Source organism: Oreochromis aureus, linkage group 4 (assembly GCF_013358895.1).
Source record: "Oreochromis aureus strain Israel breed Guangdong linkage group 4, ZZ_aureus, whole genome shotgun sequence".
Classification (NCBI taxonomy): domain Eukaryota; kingdom Metazoa; phylum Chordata; class Actinopteri; order Cichliformes; family Cichlidae; genus Oreochromis; species Oreochromis aureus.
The window spans coordinates 11720373-11733066 of record NC_052945.1 but is presented as its reverse complement, the minus strand read 5'-3'; the positions used below and the strand labels follow the sequence as shown (position 1 = coordinate 11733066).

Genomic DNA, 12694 nt, shown 5'->3' with positions numbered 1-12694 from the left:
AATGCATCAAGACATGTAGCATATTAACTGAAAAGTGCAGTTTGCACAGAGATTAACAAAAGCGTATTGAAACTAAACTGGAAACAGTGACAAATTTATTCTCAAATACATGTTGTAAGAATTAGTCTGAAATTGCTTTGAGATTCTGATTAAGTTAGGAGGAATTTTCCACACTGGATACAAGATGAGTAAGCTGCTGCTTGACTTAATCATGAATTTCCCAGCAGGAAAGATACAATTACTGTGTACTGCAGTCAGAATAGGGCATATCTGATGTTATGTGTGTAACAAAGAATTTTAGGGAATTTTGTCTCCCCAGTCTCCCTGACACTGATACAATGTCTCTTGCACAAAGTAAAGAAAATGCCAAAGAAGAAAATGCCAGCAGAGAAACAAGGAATCTGTGGACACAGAGGGTCCTCTGTTAGACTCATGAATCTTCCAAGCTCACGTTACAATAAGCCGAGCTTCAGTAAGTAAATGGAGATATTGTTGCACTGTGAATGTCTCTGTTGTTTTCCTGTGTTTTCACAAATGAAGTCGTTGGACACTGGTTGCTTGCTCGGTTTTATAACGGGGTGAGGAAAGTGCATGTGGTCTCCAAAAGAACTGAATTTCTCTCTAACAGAACAATGCCATCCTGTCTGTGGTAAGATATATGATCAGTTCCTGTGTGTTAGTACAGGACTGGCATTAAAACTGCAGGATACAGTCAAGTGCCTTTTTCCTTGTCCTTAGGACTTTGTCAAATTTGAACGGCCACTTCCCCTTTGTCACTGGAAAATTCATTCTAAAAAAGGCCAACATTGTCACATCAGCCTCACGAACATTTATCACGCCATTAATTGCTCTGTGATTTATTCTAGTAAACGCCTGAGTCCAGTTAATCTCAGTGTCCTTGAAATCCTTCGAGGCCAGCTGATGAATGTGGTTCCTGCACATTCTTAGACTTGAACAGGAAGTACCCTTATTAAATGAAACTGATAGCGATCACAGCGTGGCTTCATGAAATGTAAGTGAACCGCACAAACATTTGAACATTTCTGTTAGGTTTGGCAGCACTTAGCTTGGATTTCAAATGGACTTTGTTGCTGGGAAACACACACCATTTGTCATGAGAATCAAGCTGGAATGAGACCAGTATTAATCCAGTGAAATTTTAATAGCAGCCTTTCAAGTCTGATATGTGTATAAACCTCCAGGAGAGAGAAAAGAAGACAGAGGGGGGTGTAATCCTTGCTAGCTTTTTCTGCAGCATGACTGGAATTTCAATGCTTGTTTTCTTCACTGGAGTGTGTTTGTCTTTCAGAGCATTCCTTCTTGGATATCCTCCTCTATCTTTTCTGCTTCAACATAATGGACCTTTCAAATAACCTTTGACCTACACTGGATTAAAAGACAACTTGCTGCACATAGCTGCTTTTTCTCACTTGCCCTTAACCAAAAACATATTGTTCTGGTTTCTATTAAACATTTCTGTGGGTCCCAAGAGCACAAGGAGGATGTGATTACTTGCTTTTAAAGCCTCCCACGGATTCACTATTCTTGCTCAGTGATTTGTTATTTGATGCAGGGGGTGCATCCCAAAAGAGTTCATCACCTTAAACTGACTCAGAAATGATTCCTGCATCCATTCCTTTAGTGTGACAGGACAATTCTCTTTCAGTTTCTAGAAAATCACATGCTTATCTGGGAGTATCCCACATTTCCAGATTGTGCCACACAGACGCCACACACATACACAAAGATCTAACTGAAAGTGAAATCTGGGAAATTCCAGATTCCAAAATGGGCACAATACGTTAAACTGATGCTAAGATGATAATGAATCGAAAGCAAAAGCCCAATCCCAATACGTAAACCCTATGGTACATATTTCATTTCTGAATCAATGTGGTGTAAAAATTCAACCAGAAGGGACAACAAAATGGCCCAGTTTTGGTCTTTAAACATTTGGTCTAAATTATGAAAACACAGAGCAACAGAGCCGATGGTGCGTGGGTGTGAATCTATGTGCTGTTGACCTTAAGATGTGTCTGTGCATGCGTATGCGTGGGCATAACGACGGCTAACAGCCAACAAACCAAAAAAATCTTCACTCTTCAGCTGATTTAGAGGATTTGGGTAATTTTGTTGTTGTTGTTTTAGTAGTAAAATGAACAGATGTAAATGAGGTCACAGTGAAATCGCATATACAATATATATATATATATATTCCATATAAAATTTAATTCCTCCTTTATTTTGCACAGTTTCCGTTCTTTTATAGTGTAAAACTTTCCAAAAATAATCACATTTATGCTTTTTCAGGGGATTTTCCCACAGTTCTAGAGAAAAGACAGGATGTCTAAATTTACAGTATGGAAAGAGGAAGTATAAATGACCTATACAGATTTTTTTTGTATTATTTGTTGTCTAAAGGTCAACGGTCTAAATCCCAATTTGCTAAATGTAGAGTTTTTATGAATATAATATCATAAATTAACGTTTTCGCAGCAAATATCAAATTGTGTTAAACAGGCAAAATGATTATTTAAAGCTATTAATGTCTGTAAATACCTCACTCAAGACCTACAATAGTTAAAGGTGCAAACATCAGACTGTGTATATAGCCTGACTCATGAATAACAGAAATATCTCCCCCTGCATGCAAATTACTAACTGTGCAGTGAAAGTGGGAAGAGAGAGAGAGAGAGAAAGCAAGAGAGGGAGAGAGAGATAGGATCTCAGTGTATTTCTCTCTCTCCCGTTCATCTGCTTGTACTTATTCACGACAGCTCGGAGCTGCACAGTCCAACAGGGGAAGCTGAGCAGAGGAGTAACAAACGACTGAGGGGTCATTGTTGAGTAAAGCAACTCAAATGAGTCAAAGTAGATTATTTGTTCAGCTGTCAGTGGGGCTCGTTCTCATTGCGGCAGGTAAGATGCTCTCACTTTCATTGCTAAAATGACGGTCTTCAAGCTTTATAATGCATATTTGGTGTAATTTTGTTATGTGATGTCTTTTTCTCAGTGGCCAATTTATTTTTGTTATTTATTTCTTTATATTTTATTTTCGTTACCCACGAGGTCTTATACAGATCAAGCATATATGAAGCCATAGCCATATTCGTGTTAGAGAAAGAGAATGATGTGGTCATTGGCGTGATTAGTAAAACAACAGCAGATAAAATTGTGACATGCCCAAGGCGCAGGACTTAATTTAACCAGAAGGGTGCGATAGATTGTCGTGTGTAAAAAAGAGAGGGAAAATAATGAAAAACAAATGGTGGATAGTTTCCCAGATGTTGTGAAAGAAAGTGTAAAAGGGGAGAAAACAAAGATGTGAAATCTGAACCAAATCTTTTCCCCTCAAATGAACACTTATTATGTGCAATTCAGTCTTCTTAGATGTGAGTTAAGGCTATTTATGCAACAGCAATTTCAACTCGCTGGCACTGGCTGTGACTCTGAATGTTCATTAGTGGTTTATTGGATTGATGTAGTTAAATGTATAGGCAGCTGTGTGTGTTTCTTTCCTTTCACTTTCCATTAAGTATATATTTTTTTAAAAATGTCTTTTTTTTGGAATTGGGAACATGGAGGAATACTGCAATAAGGCTTCAAATTGATGAATAATTTGATTCTACTAAAAGGTTTGACTTGCACAACAACTTCATTTCCCCTTTAAAGGTGTTGCCCTCTTAAGGGTTCATTGTTCACTGTGAGGTCATGGACTGTATGGCACTATCAACCTCTTGCTTTCATTGTTATCATTTAGGGAAGTGTGGCTGTGTAAAAAAAAATCACTCTGATAATCCTGTTTCTACATGAGTCCTCCTGAATAACAATGTGGGGGGTACGGTGAAAAACAAAATGCTTTAAAAGCTCTTTTCTGCTTAACAGGAAAATATATCAAAACAAGGGCTTGATAAAAGAAAAGTCTTATCTGGTGAGAATGATCACTGAAATATTTTTGTTCAGTTAATGCACTGACTAAAAAGGGGGGAGACTATCAAACTCATAGTCAAAAGAATGACTCACCATGGGAAAGGAATGTACACGGGCAAATGAAGTCAGCTTCCAAGAAAAATATGTGCTGTTTAATGATTTATTTTATCCATGGTGAGCAAGCAAGCAAACTCTGGAGGGAAGAAACTCAAATACAGGTATTAGTGAGCAAAGCAAAGAAACACACAGGAGGAGGGGGCAGATCCCCCCAAATTGCCATTTTGCTTGTTTGACTTCATCTGCTTTTTTTTATTCTATTTTGTTGTTTAGTGAGAGAAATCTAGCATGCTTTTTTACTTGTGGGTTTTTAAGGTCTAAATGTCTTACAGAAAGTTATTTTACTACAGCAAAAATCTGTAAAACACTACAGGTCCATATGGCGACTAGTTTTCCACTTCCCTCCAACAAAACATCAAAATAAGGGGAAGTGAATAAATAGAGTCCATACACTTCCTTTTCCGATTTCTTAATTTGTGCACACTTGATGAGTCTCCTTGCACATGTCACTTTGTCTCTCGCACAAGAGATTTGGGCAGAGGAGAGGAGAAGGAACGAGGAGAGAGGAGAGGAGGAAACAGGAGTTTAACAAACAAACAAAAAACATTCAACCTTCATTTTAAAGCAATGTCAATTAAACAGATGAATTATAAGTTGACTTGTTAGCTTTGTTTATTTGCATCAACAAGGTGATTCCCAAAGAGCTAATAGCTGAAAACTTGGTATATATCTGCACAGTGTCCAGTGTTGCCTGAGAGATGCATTTGGCTTCAGTTGACCCATCTAGTGTTTCCTAAAGACTCATCTTTCAGTGGAAGGCTGGCTGTCAACAAGCCATTCTTCAGTAAGGGAAATGGGGAGAAAAGGCTGAGGTATGCCAAAGTACACAAGAAATGGACTGAAAATCAGTGCCAATAGGTGTTATGAAGTGCAAATAGTCATACGTGTTGAAGAGGTCATCTGAAAGGTACAACAGTATGGTGGAGGCTTTGTCATGGTATAGGACTACATTTCAGTCTTTGGTGTTGGTAACTTTGTCAAAAGTAATGGAATTACAAATGCAGAAAAGTACCATCTTGCAGTGCCATGCAGTACCACCTGGAAAACATCTGATTGGCCTAAAAATCTTCCCAAAAACACTGCTGAAGTCCTCTTCACTGTTCTGCATGCACAACATTGCTATCAGTGAAACTACGCTGTGACTAACTGAAATGGACTGCGGCTAGGCTGTTGGCATGCTGGTTTGCTGGAGCCTTACATGTCCATGAAAGCATCATCTCTAACCCGGTTGTTCTTGTCAGAAATCTGACAGCACAGAGGTGCTGAGATGACCAGTACATGTGCTGTTCTTGCAGTAGCTAGAATAGCTCTGCAGCTGTTTCAGCAGGGCATTGCCTGACCCAACACAACCAGAGGAGTGCAGGCCTTTCTAGATCAGAAGCATATCCTATTACACATATTAGCCTGCTTGTATATATATATGTAGTAGTGTTGGTCTATAAAATATGTTTAAAACACAAACTTGCATTTCCTTTTTGACTAGTATATTTGGTTTGATTTGTCGATCGTACATTTTATTTTTACTACAAAACAGAAACAATGTGAAGCATCTAAATATATACAATATTTCTATGCTGCAGGTGTAGGTGCCTCATGTCGCATTGAGTTGAGCCCTTCCAGTGTTGTGGTGAGATATGGAGACCCAGTTTTAGTCAACTGCACCACAACAGTGAGCCATGATGGAATGGGTTGGGAGGCTTCACAAGGAGGGATAGGGAATATGGAGGTCGACCATTTGGCCTGGAAGGTGGAGAATTTAACAGAATGGGACATCTCTCCTTCTTGCTATATTAACCCTAAAGATTCAGACCAGTGCCAGGAGAATCTGAACATTGTTGTTTACAGTAAGTCCTGCTTGTTGCATATATTATTACAATGATATTCTGATAGCTCTAATAACTCCTTCCTTTTTCTCAGCATTTCCAGAAAAAATCAAAATCAACTCCACCGGTGAATCCAATGGTATGATGGTAGAAGGGAAGGAATATAACATTATTTGTGAGATCCCCAAAATAGCACCAGTCCAAAATCTTACTGTAAAGTGGTACAAAGGAGACAGAATCATTGAACCAGATATTTTAGAAATCATTGAACCAAATCACTTAAAAAATACTAAACAACCAGTGAAGCTGTTATCTACCTTCCCGTTTACACCAACTCGAAAGGACAGTGGTACCAGGTTCAGATGTGAGGCACAGATGGACCTGAGCCCAGTAGGGCCACATTTTAATGTATCATCACAGGAGTTTTCTGTTACAGTTGTCTGTAAGTATATACTTATTTGTTGCACTTACCTGAATATTCACATAAAATACAATTCTGTCTCAGATCGTATTTGTGACTATTATGTTTACCTGGCAAGATGGTATATGTCTAAAAGAAGAATAAAACATTACATTGTAACAAATGGTTGGTGCTTTCGCTTCTTTTCAGTTGGACCAGATGTACAGTGTTCCAATCTTATTGAGTTAATGGAAAATGAATCTTTGGAGGAGAATTGCAACATAACAGGAAATCCCACCCCCTCAGTTAAATGGCTGAAAGATGAACAACTCTTCAACTCAACCACTCCGATGAGAAGGGAAAATGCAGGGATGTACACACTTGAAGCTAATGGCCGGAGCTCTGTCCAAAAGAACATCCAGGTTCATGTGTTATGTGAGTGTCACATCCACTCTTTATGACAAACTAACAAAAGTAATACTACATTTGAACATTATACATTTAAAAATAGCACAAATTGCTGGATGCAGAAAGTGGAAGAAGTGCTCAAGTCCTAACTGAGAGTAGCTGTCACCGTTTTAATCAAATGACTCAAACTTAGAACATAGTCAGCAGGTTTAAAGGTTTTAATTAACAGAGTCTTAGGAAATAAGAGTATTGAATTTCAAAGGAAGCTTGTCTACTTAATCAGGTGAAAGTCTCCAGACTGTCACTTTATCTGTTCACATGCTGGGATGAAACACAGGTGAATATTCAAGAATGATCTCTTAAAGTGTTTCTCTTAGTTCTGGTCAGTGTCAGTCTGGCCAAACTGCGACTGGAGCAGTATCTCTGTTTTCCAGCAGATAAATTCCTTTGAAAGACAGAAGCTCGGTGTCATACTCAGCTGTGTGGGAGGATATTGTGGACATAAATGCAGGAGGCAGGACCTTGACTCAAAGCAAGACTTTTAATGCTGACTAGACCAAAGAAAACACAGAAAAGACCAAAGTTCAGGAGAAACTAGGAAACCATGCCAGACAATCCAAAAGCCTTAAATAACTGGGAAATAAATATTCTCAGGGCATTACAGAGCTGGAAGACAAACAACTATGAGGGTCAAAGCAACAAAGAACAAGGAGAGACTCAGACAATATACAATGTAATACAAGGAGGTGAAGAGGGTTAAGGGAAAGGGGAAAGGGAGTAGGACAGGACAGTGTAGGAAGGCAAAAAAAGACAAAGCAGAAAGATGACATTAATGGAAACACCAAGGGAACTAACTAAAGGACAAGCTGAGAGTAACAAAGTTAAGAACAGAAGACTCAAACAACAAGACTGAAATATAAACTATGAAGAGCCTAAATAAAGCAGAAGATAAACAAGAATTATAAATACAAGGGAATAATAACAAAATTTTAGTAAATAGAAACTAAACACTGACAACCCAACATTATACCTTTTTTGCTGAAAATTTATAATGAATTAAAAATGTAATAGAGAATTTAAAGAGAAACTAAAGAAGAACAGTGCTTTAACATAAATCACTTTACCAAAAAGTGAAAGGAATAAATAACAAAAAACTCAAAACCAAGGGTCCAAAACCCAGGGAGGACCACACTGAGTCTTTGTCCTTTTCCTTTGTCCTTTCCTTTTCAGACGGACCAGAGTTGAACTGCCCAAGCATTTACATTGCAGAGGAACATACTCCTCACAATCTCACCTGTACTGTTGAGGGCTTTCCTGAACCTGACACGGTCTGGTACAAAGATGATAAGGTGGTGGAACTTCCAAAGACGTTGTTGAGAGATGATGCAGGACATTACTTGATCACAGCTTCAAACAGTCAGTCAAACGTTAACACCACTGTGGAAATTATTGTTCACTGTAAGTCTTTCAGACACACGTTAAGCGAGAGTGATTACATACGTATATTGCACTCCTTTTTTGTCTTAAATAAAATTGTTGTCTTTAGATCAACCGTCAGAGATATTTGAGCTTCAAGACATTCAAGTCCACCTTGGTTCCACTGTGGAGCTGAAGTGCTCCTCCAGTGGAAACCCACGACCAACGTATAGCTGGAATTATTACCAGACTGACAATGTGATGGAGGAAAATGAAGATGGAGTGTCCCGTCTGGAGATTCACAGCACTACTGCATACAACATGGGTTCCTACACGTGCCATGCACGGAACAACAAGGGAAGCATTTCCAAAACAATCAGAGTGACAGTTATAGGTAGGTGAACTGCAGTACGCAGTATGCAGCATGATCAACCTACCAATTACAGCCTGCTTAGTAAATAATGTTCTGGAAAGACTGATAAAGTATCATGGATTGTGTGTAATATGAGAGCATTCATAAAAACCAGCTGATCCTCAGGCTTTTTGGCTTTTGAGTCTAAATCAAGAAGTATCGATTTACAACTTCTCACCATTACCGCTACTGATGTGTTGTTCAAACCAAATGGGGAAGAAGGGTGATGTAAGTGACTTTAAATGAAGCATGGTTATTTGGTCAGTTGGTTGGTTTTTGAGTATTTTTAAAAACTGCTGATTGACTTGCTGATCAACAGCTGATTTTCCTGCACAGCCACAGTAGGATTTACAGAGAATGGTCCAAAAAGAATAAAATATCCAGTGTTAATGTTGAGGCCAGAGGAGAATGGCCAGATTGCTTTGAGCTGATAGGGAGGTAACAGTAACTAAAATATCACTTGTTGCAGCCAAGGTATACAGAGGAGCACGTCTGAATACACAGTACGTGACACCTTGAATCAATAAAGCAGCACAAGACCACACAGGATGTCACCTCTGTCAGGGATCACATCACGGATGTGCAGCCAACAAATCTGAAGCAGCTGTGTGATGCTATCATTTCAATGTGGACTGAAATCTTTGAGGAATATTTCCAGCACTGTGTTGAATCTGTGCCAGTTCTGAAGGCAAAAGTACCAGCAAGGTGGTGGTGTCTATGTAGCACTGTGACCGAAATCATTTCTATTTACCAGTTACTTTTTATTCTCTGTTCAGAATGCTATTAGTAGGAAGCTTCCTTTGTCCACAGACTAATTTCACTCTAGATCAACAGACTGGTAATCTGTTCAGGAAGTACTTTGCTTATCGCTCTGTGGTAGAGGGGATAGCCAAAAATACTATTCAATCCTTGAATCACACACGGTCATCTACTTGGGCATTACACTTGAGGCAAACATGCCGATTTGCATGTGACAACTGGTTCAGACGCCATCACTGATCCTAAGACAAAGGAAGCAGCAGACACAACTTCTTAGCCTTTATGTCAGTTCACTTATTAATTTTGAGTACATACAGATATTCTTGATAAGATTATGTCATTCTGTTACCTCTGCTGAACTTGGGAAAAGAGTTTCTTTTATGGCAGGAAAAAGATGCACTGTTGTCAAGTGAATAAAAAGGTAAACAAAGAATTTATGCAACAAACTTAAAACAAAAAACAAAAAACGACAGCACATATGTATGAGAGGCATATAATTTATGACTGGGTATTCTTATGGGTTGGCTTAACTGTTTCTAGGACTGGAATGAGGGGAAATGAGTGACTTTTTACTGTGGTTATTATTAAGGATTGTGACCTGCTGTATATAAACATTTTGAGCTTCTTCTCTCCACTTGTGTTTATTGTAGTTGCATGGTTAAAACATATATACTTCAGTTCAGATCACATTATACCTTATATTAAGAGTAATTGGGCCAAGTAAATGTGACACATTTAAATGATATGTGTTCAGGTGCAGTCCACCCCAAATAATTCTTTGAGCTAGCGAGGGATGTATCCTTCCTGGGATCTTTTCCTGTTGCCTCCAAAGAAACAGCTTAAAGACCTTTCCTTTCATTGTTATTTCACTACAGTGCTGGATGTGGAAATCTTGCACTAGTGTAATGGAGGAATGTAGACTTGGACTGAAATAACATTCATCACTCCCACCCTTCTTTCTGCAGGTGCTGAGCAAGAATGCCCACTTGAAATAACTCCAAATCCAATGGTGCTTGAGTACAGAAGCAGAGCACAGGGTGCAACGTGCAGGTCAACATCCACCATCTCCACAAATGTCCAGAGAATGTACTGGGAGGGTGTAGAATCTGATAATATGACTTGGTTTGCTAACACCAATGAAGACTGGGGGATGACACCAGTTTGCACTGCATCATTTCGAGGAATAGGAAAATGCAATAAATCATTGAACTTTACTCTTTACAGTAAGTATGTACATAATGTCTGAACATTATGTAGACATTATGGACTTGAGTAGAACTACACATAATTGTGTTAAAAAATACTCTGGTAAAAGTGCTGTTTTAAACTTCTTTACTAAAGGAAATGGGAAAAGGTACAGGCTCAGAATGTACTCAAAGTAAAAAAGTATTGAGTAGTTTTTTTAAGGATTTTTCTACCTTGTGCTATACTAATGTAATAAAATTGTATTAGTATATAAGGGAATAGAAACCTTATTTCAGTCTAAATTTTATTCTAATGATTGTTTTAAAGAGCTCTATTTCTGTTTCCTACATTGTAGAGGATAACTTTGCCTCCACACGTAAACAGGAAAATGTACACAGTCAGGGGTTAAGGAGAGATTCAGCAACACATCAGCCCACTTTAACCACTATCAGTATGCCTTTTGTGTATTACCGTTTAGGATCAAATTGATTTAATGTTTAAAAGCACACAGTCATGCGAAATAATATCTCAACTTGAATGTGTTATACCAGATGTAACAAGGTTGTTTTGAAAACGTAAGGAATGGAAAGTACGGACAGTTGTCAGACAAATACTCAGTATTGAATACTCAAGTAAAGTACAGATACCTGAGAATTATTTGTGCTTTGTTACTTCCCGCCTCTGTTCACAACAATTTTCATAACTTTGCTGCCTTCAAATTTGAACCTTAAATTGTGTTACTCTGCTCTTTCCTCTCCCAACAACTCTCCACTGTAGAAAAACCAGACAGTGTTTCCATTTATCACGTGGATCGCTTGAGCTATGTGGAAGAGGGCGAACAGTTCCAGCTGCGGTGTGACATTGTCAGTGTTGCTCCAGCACAAAACCTCACTGTGTTGTGGTACAAAAATCAAGGTGAGGAACTTTTCTGTAAATATTATAAATGTGGTGTGAGAGACTTGCAACACAACACAATACAGTGCTTTGAGATTCTTTCTAGTGTCCAGCAGGGGGCGACGGCACTCGATGCAAAAGGGAGATTGATCATAGAAAGAGAAAATGACCCTACCTACCACATCATTTGCTAACTCAGTAATTTTCCCTTAAATAAGTTGCGTTTATGTAGAATTCAGTAGTGTATAAATGTGAAAGATCAAGACAATGGCATATACAGTGTAAACATTAAATCTTGGATAAAGTAATGTGCAAAAGTCTTGGGCTACTCACTGTTTCTTTTTTATAAATTATCCTAGTAAAATAGGAAGTAGATGCAGTTCTTTTAATTAGTCTTCAGGAACAGTTAGCATTTTTTAGTTTCCTTGTTCTTCCTGGATTAATCATTTGTACTTCTGGTTTAAGTTCTTGTTTATTTAGTCTGTTCTCATTGGTGCCTCCCTGCGTAGTCTGTCATGTTTGTTTAGCTCTGTCTCAGTTCATTATTCTTGTCTCTGTGCTCCAGGTTCATGCATCCCCTGTGTGTCTCAGTGTCAGTCATTTCTCCGTGTCGCAGTGTCAAGTCTACGTTTTTGTGAATGTCTCTTGTTTCCTGTTTAACTTTGACAGTCTTACGTTTTCAGTTTTGCTTCCTGCCCATCTCATTATGTGTGATTACTCCCCGCTGTGCTCTCCTCCCTTGTTTCATTCCCTCGTTATCCATCTGTGTATTTAAGCCCTGTGTTTTCCTCTGCCCGTTGCTGCATCATTACCCCATGTGCTGCTTGTGTCTTCAATGCACCTGGTTGTTGTCGTCTCCAGTTTCCAGTGTTTAGTTCTTAGTTTCCGTGTTCAAGTTTTGGTTTGGTTTTCTCAAGTTTGTTTTAAGGAATGTTTTTCTTAGGGCTGCTTTCCTTTGATCATCCCATTGTTCAAGTCCTGCATTTGGGTCCTCATCTTGCCTGGCACACAGCACTAAATGTGACAAAGATTGTTTCTTAACAGCCACCCTTCCATTGAGACCACTTCTGATGAGGCTTCAGTGAACATTAAATGGGTGATAAACCTGTAAATGTTAGTTAAACCAAGCAGTGCACTTATATAGAAAAAACAAACTGCCTCAAGATCTAATTAAAATTTTATTCTTGTCTAGGTTTTCTGCTATGTGTACACACAACAGTAGTTGATCCCTTCAGTTAGGTGTCTTTAATATGGTTGAGTGATTCATCAGCCATTGTTAAGGTGTTTAACAAAGAAAAAAAATGCTCTGAAAGTGGTCATATTACAAGGAGTGGACTGAAAATGAGTGAA

General features: G+C 38.6%; 1 protein-coding gene across 2 annotated transcripts in view; it reads left to right on the top strand.

Moving 5' to 3' along the window:
• The first annotated feature begins 2755 nt into the window (after window positions 1-2755).
• LOC116332766 (hemicentin-1) overlaps window positions 2756-12694 on the top strand; it is a 28746-nt gene continuing 18807 nt past the window's right edge. For both annotated transcript variants that reach the window (XM_039611361.1, XM_031755821.2), the window contains exons 1-8: window positions 2756-2919; window positions 5628-5891; window positions 5965-6312; window positions 6481-6705; window positions 7909-8136; window positions 8225-8488; window positions 10231-10488; window positions 11228-11365. In XM_039611361.1, coding sequence (XP_039467295.1) covers window positions 2862-2919; window positions 5628-5891; window positions 5965-6312; window positions 6481-6705; window positions 7909-8136; window positions 8225-8488; window positions 10231-10488; window positions 11228-11365 — 1783 coding nt within the window. In that variant the 5' untranslated portion in view covers window positions 2756-2861. The remainder of the gene's footprint in view (window positions 2920-5627; window positions 5892-5964; window positions 6313-6480; window positions 6706-7908; window positions 8137-8224; window positions 8489-10230; window positions 10489-11227; window positions 11366-12694) is intronic.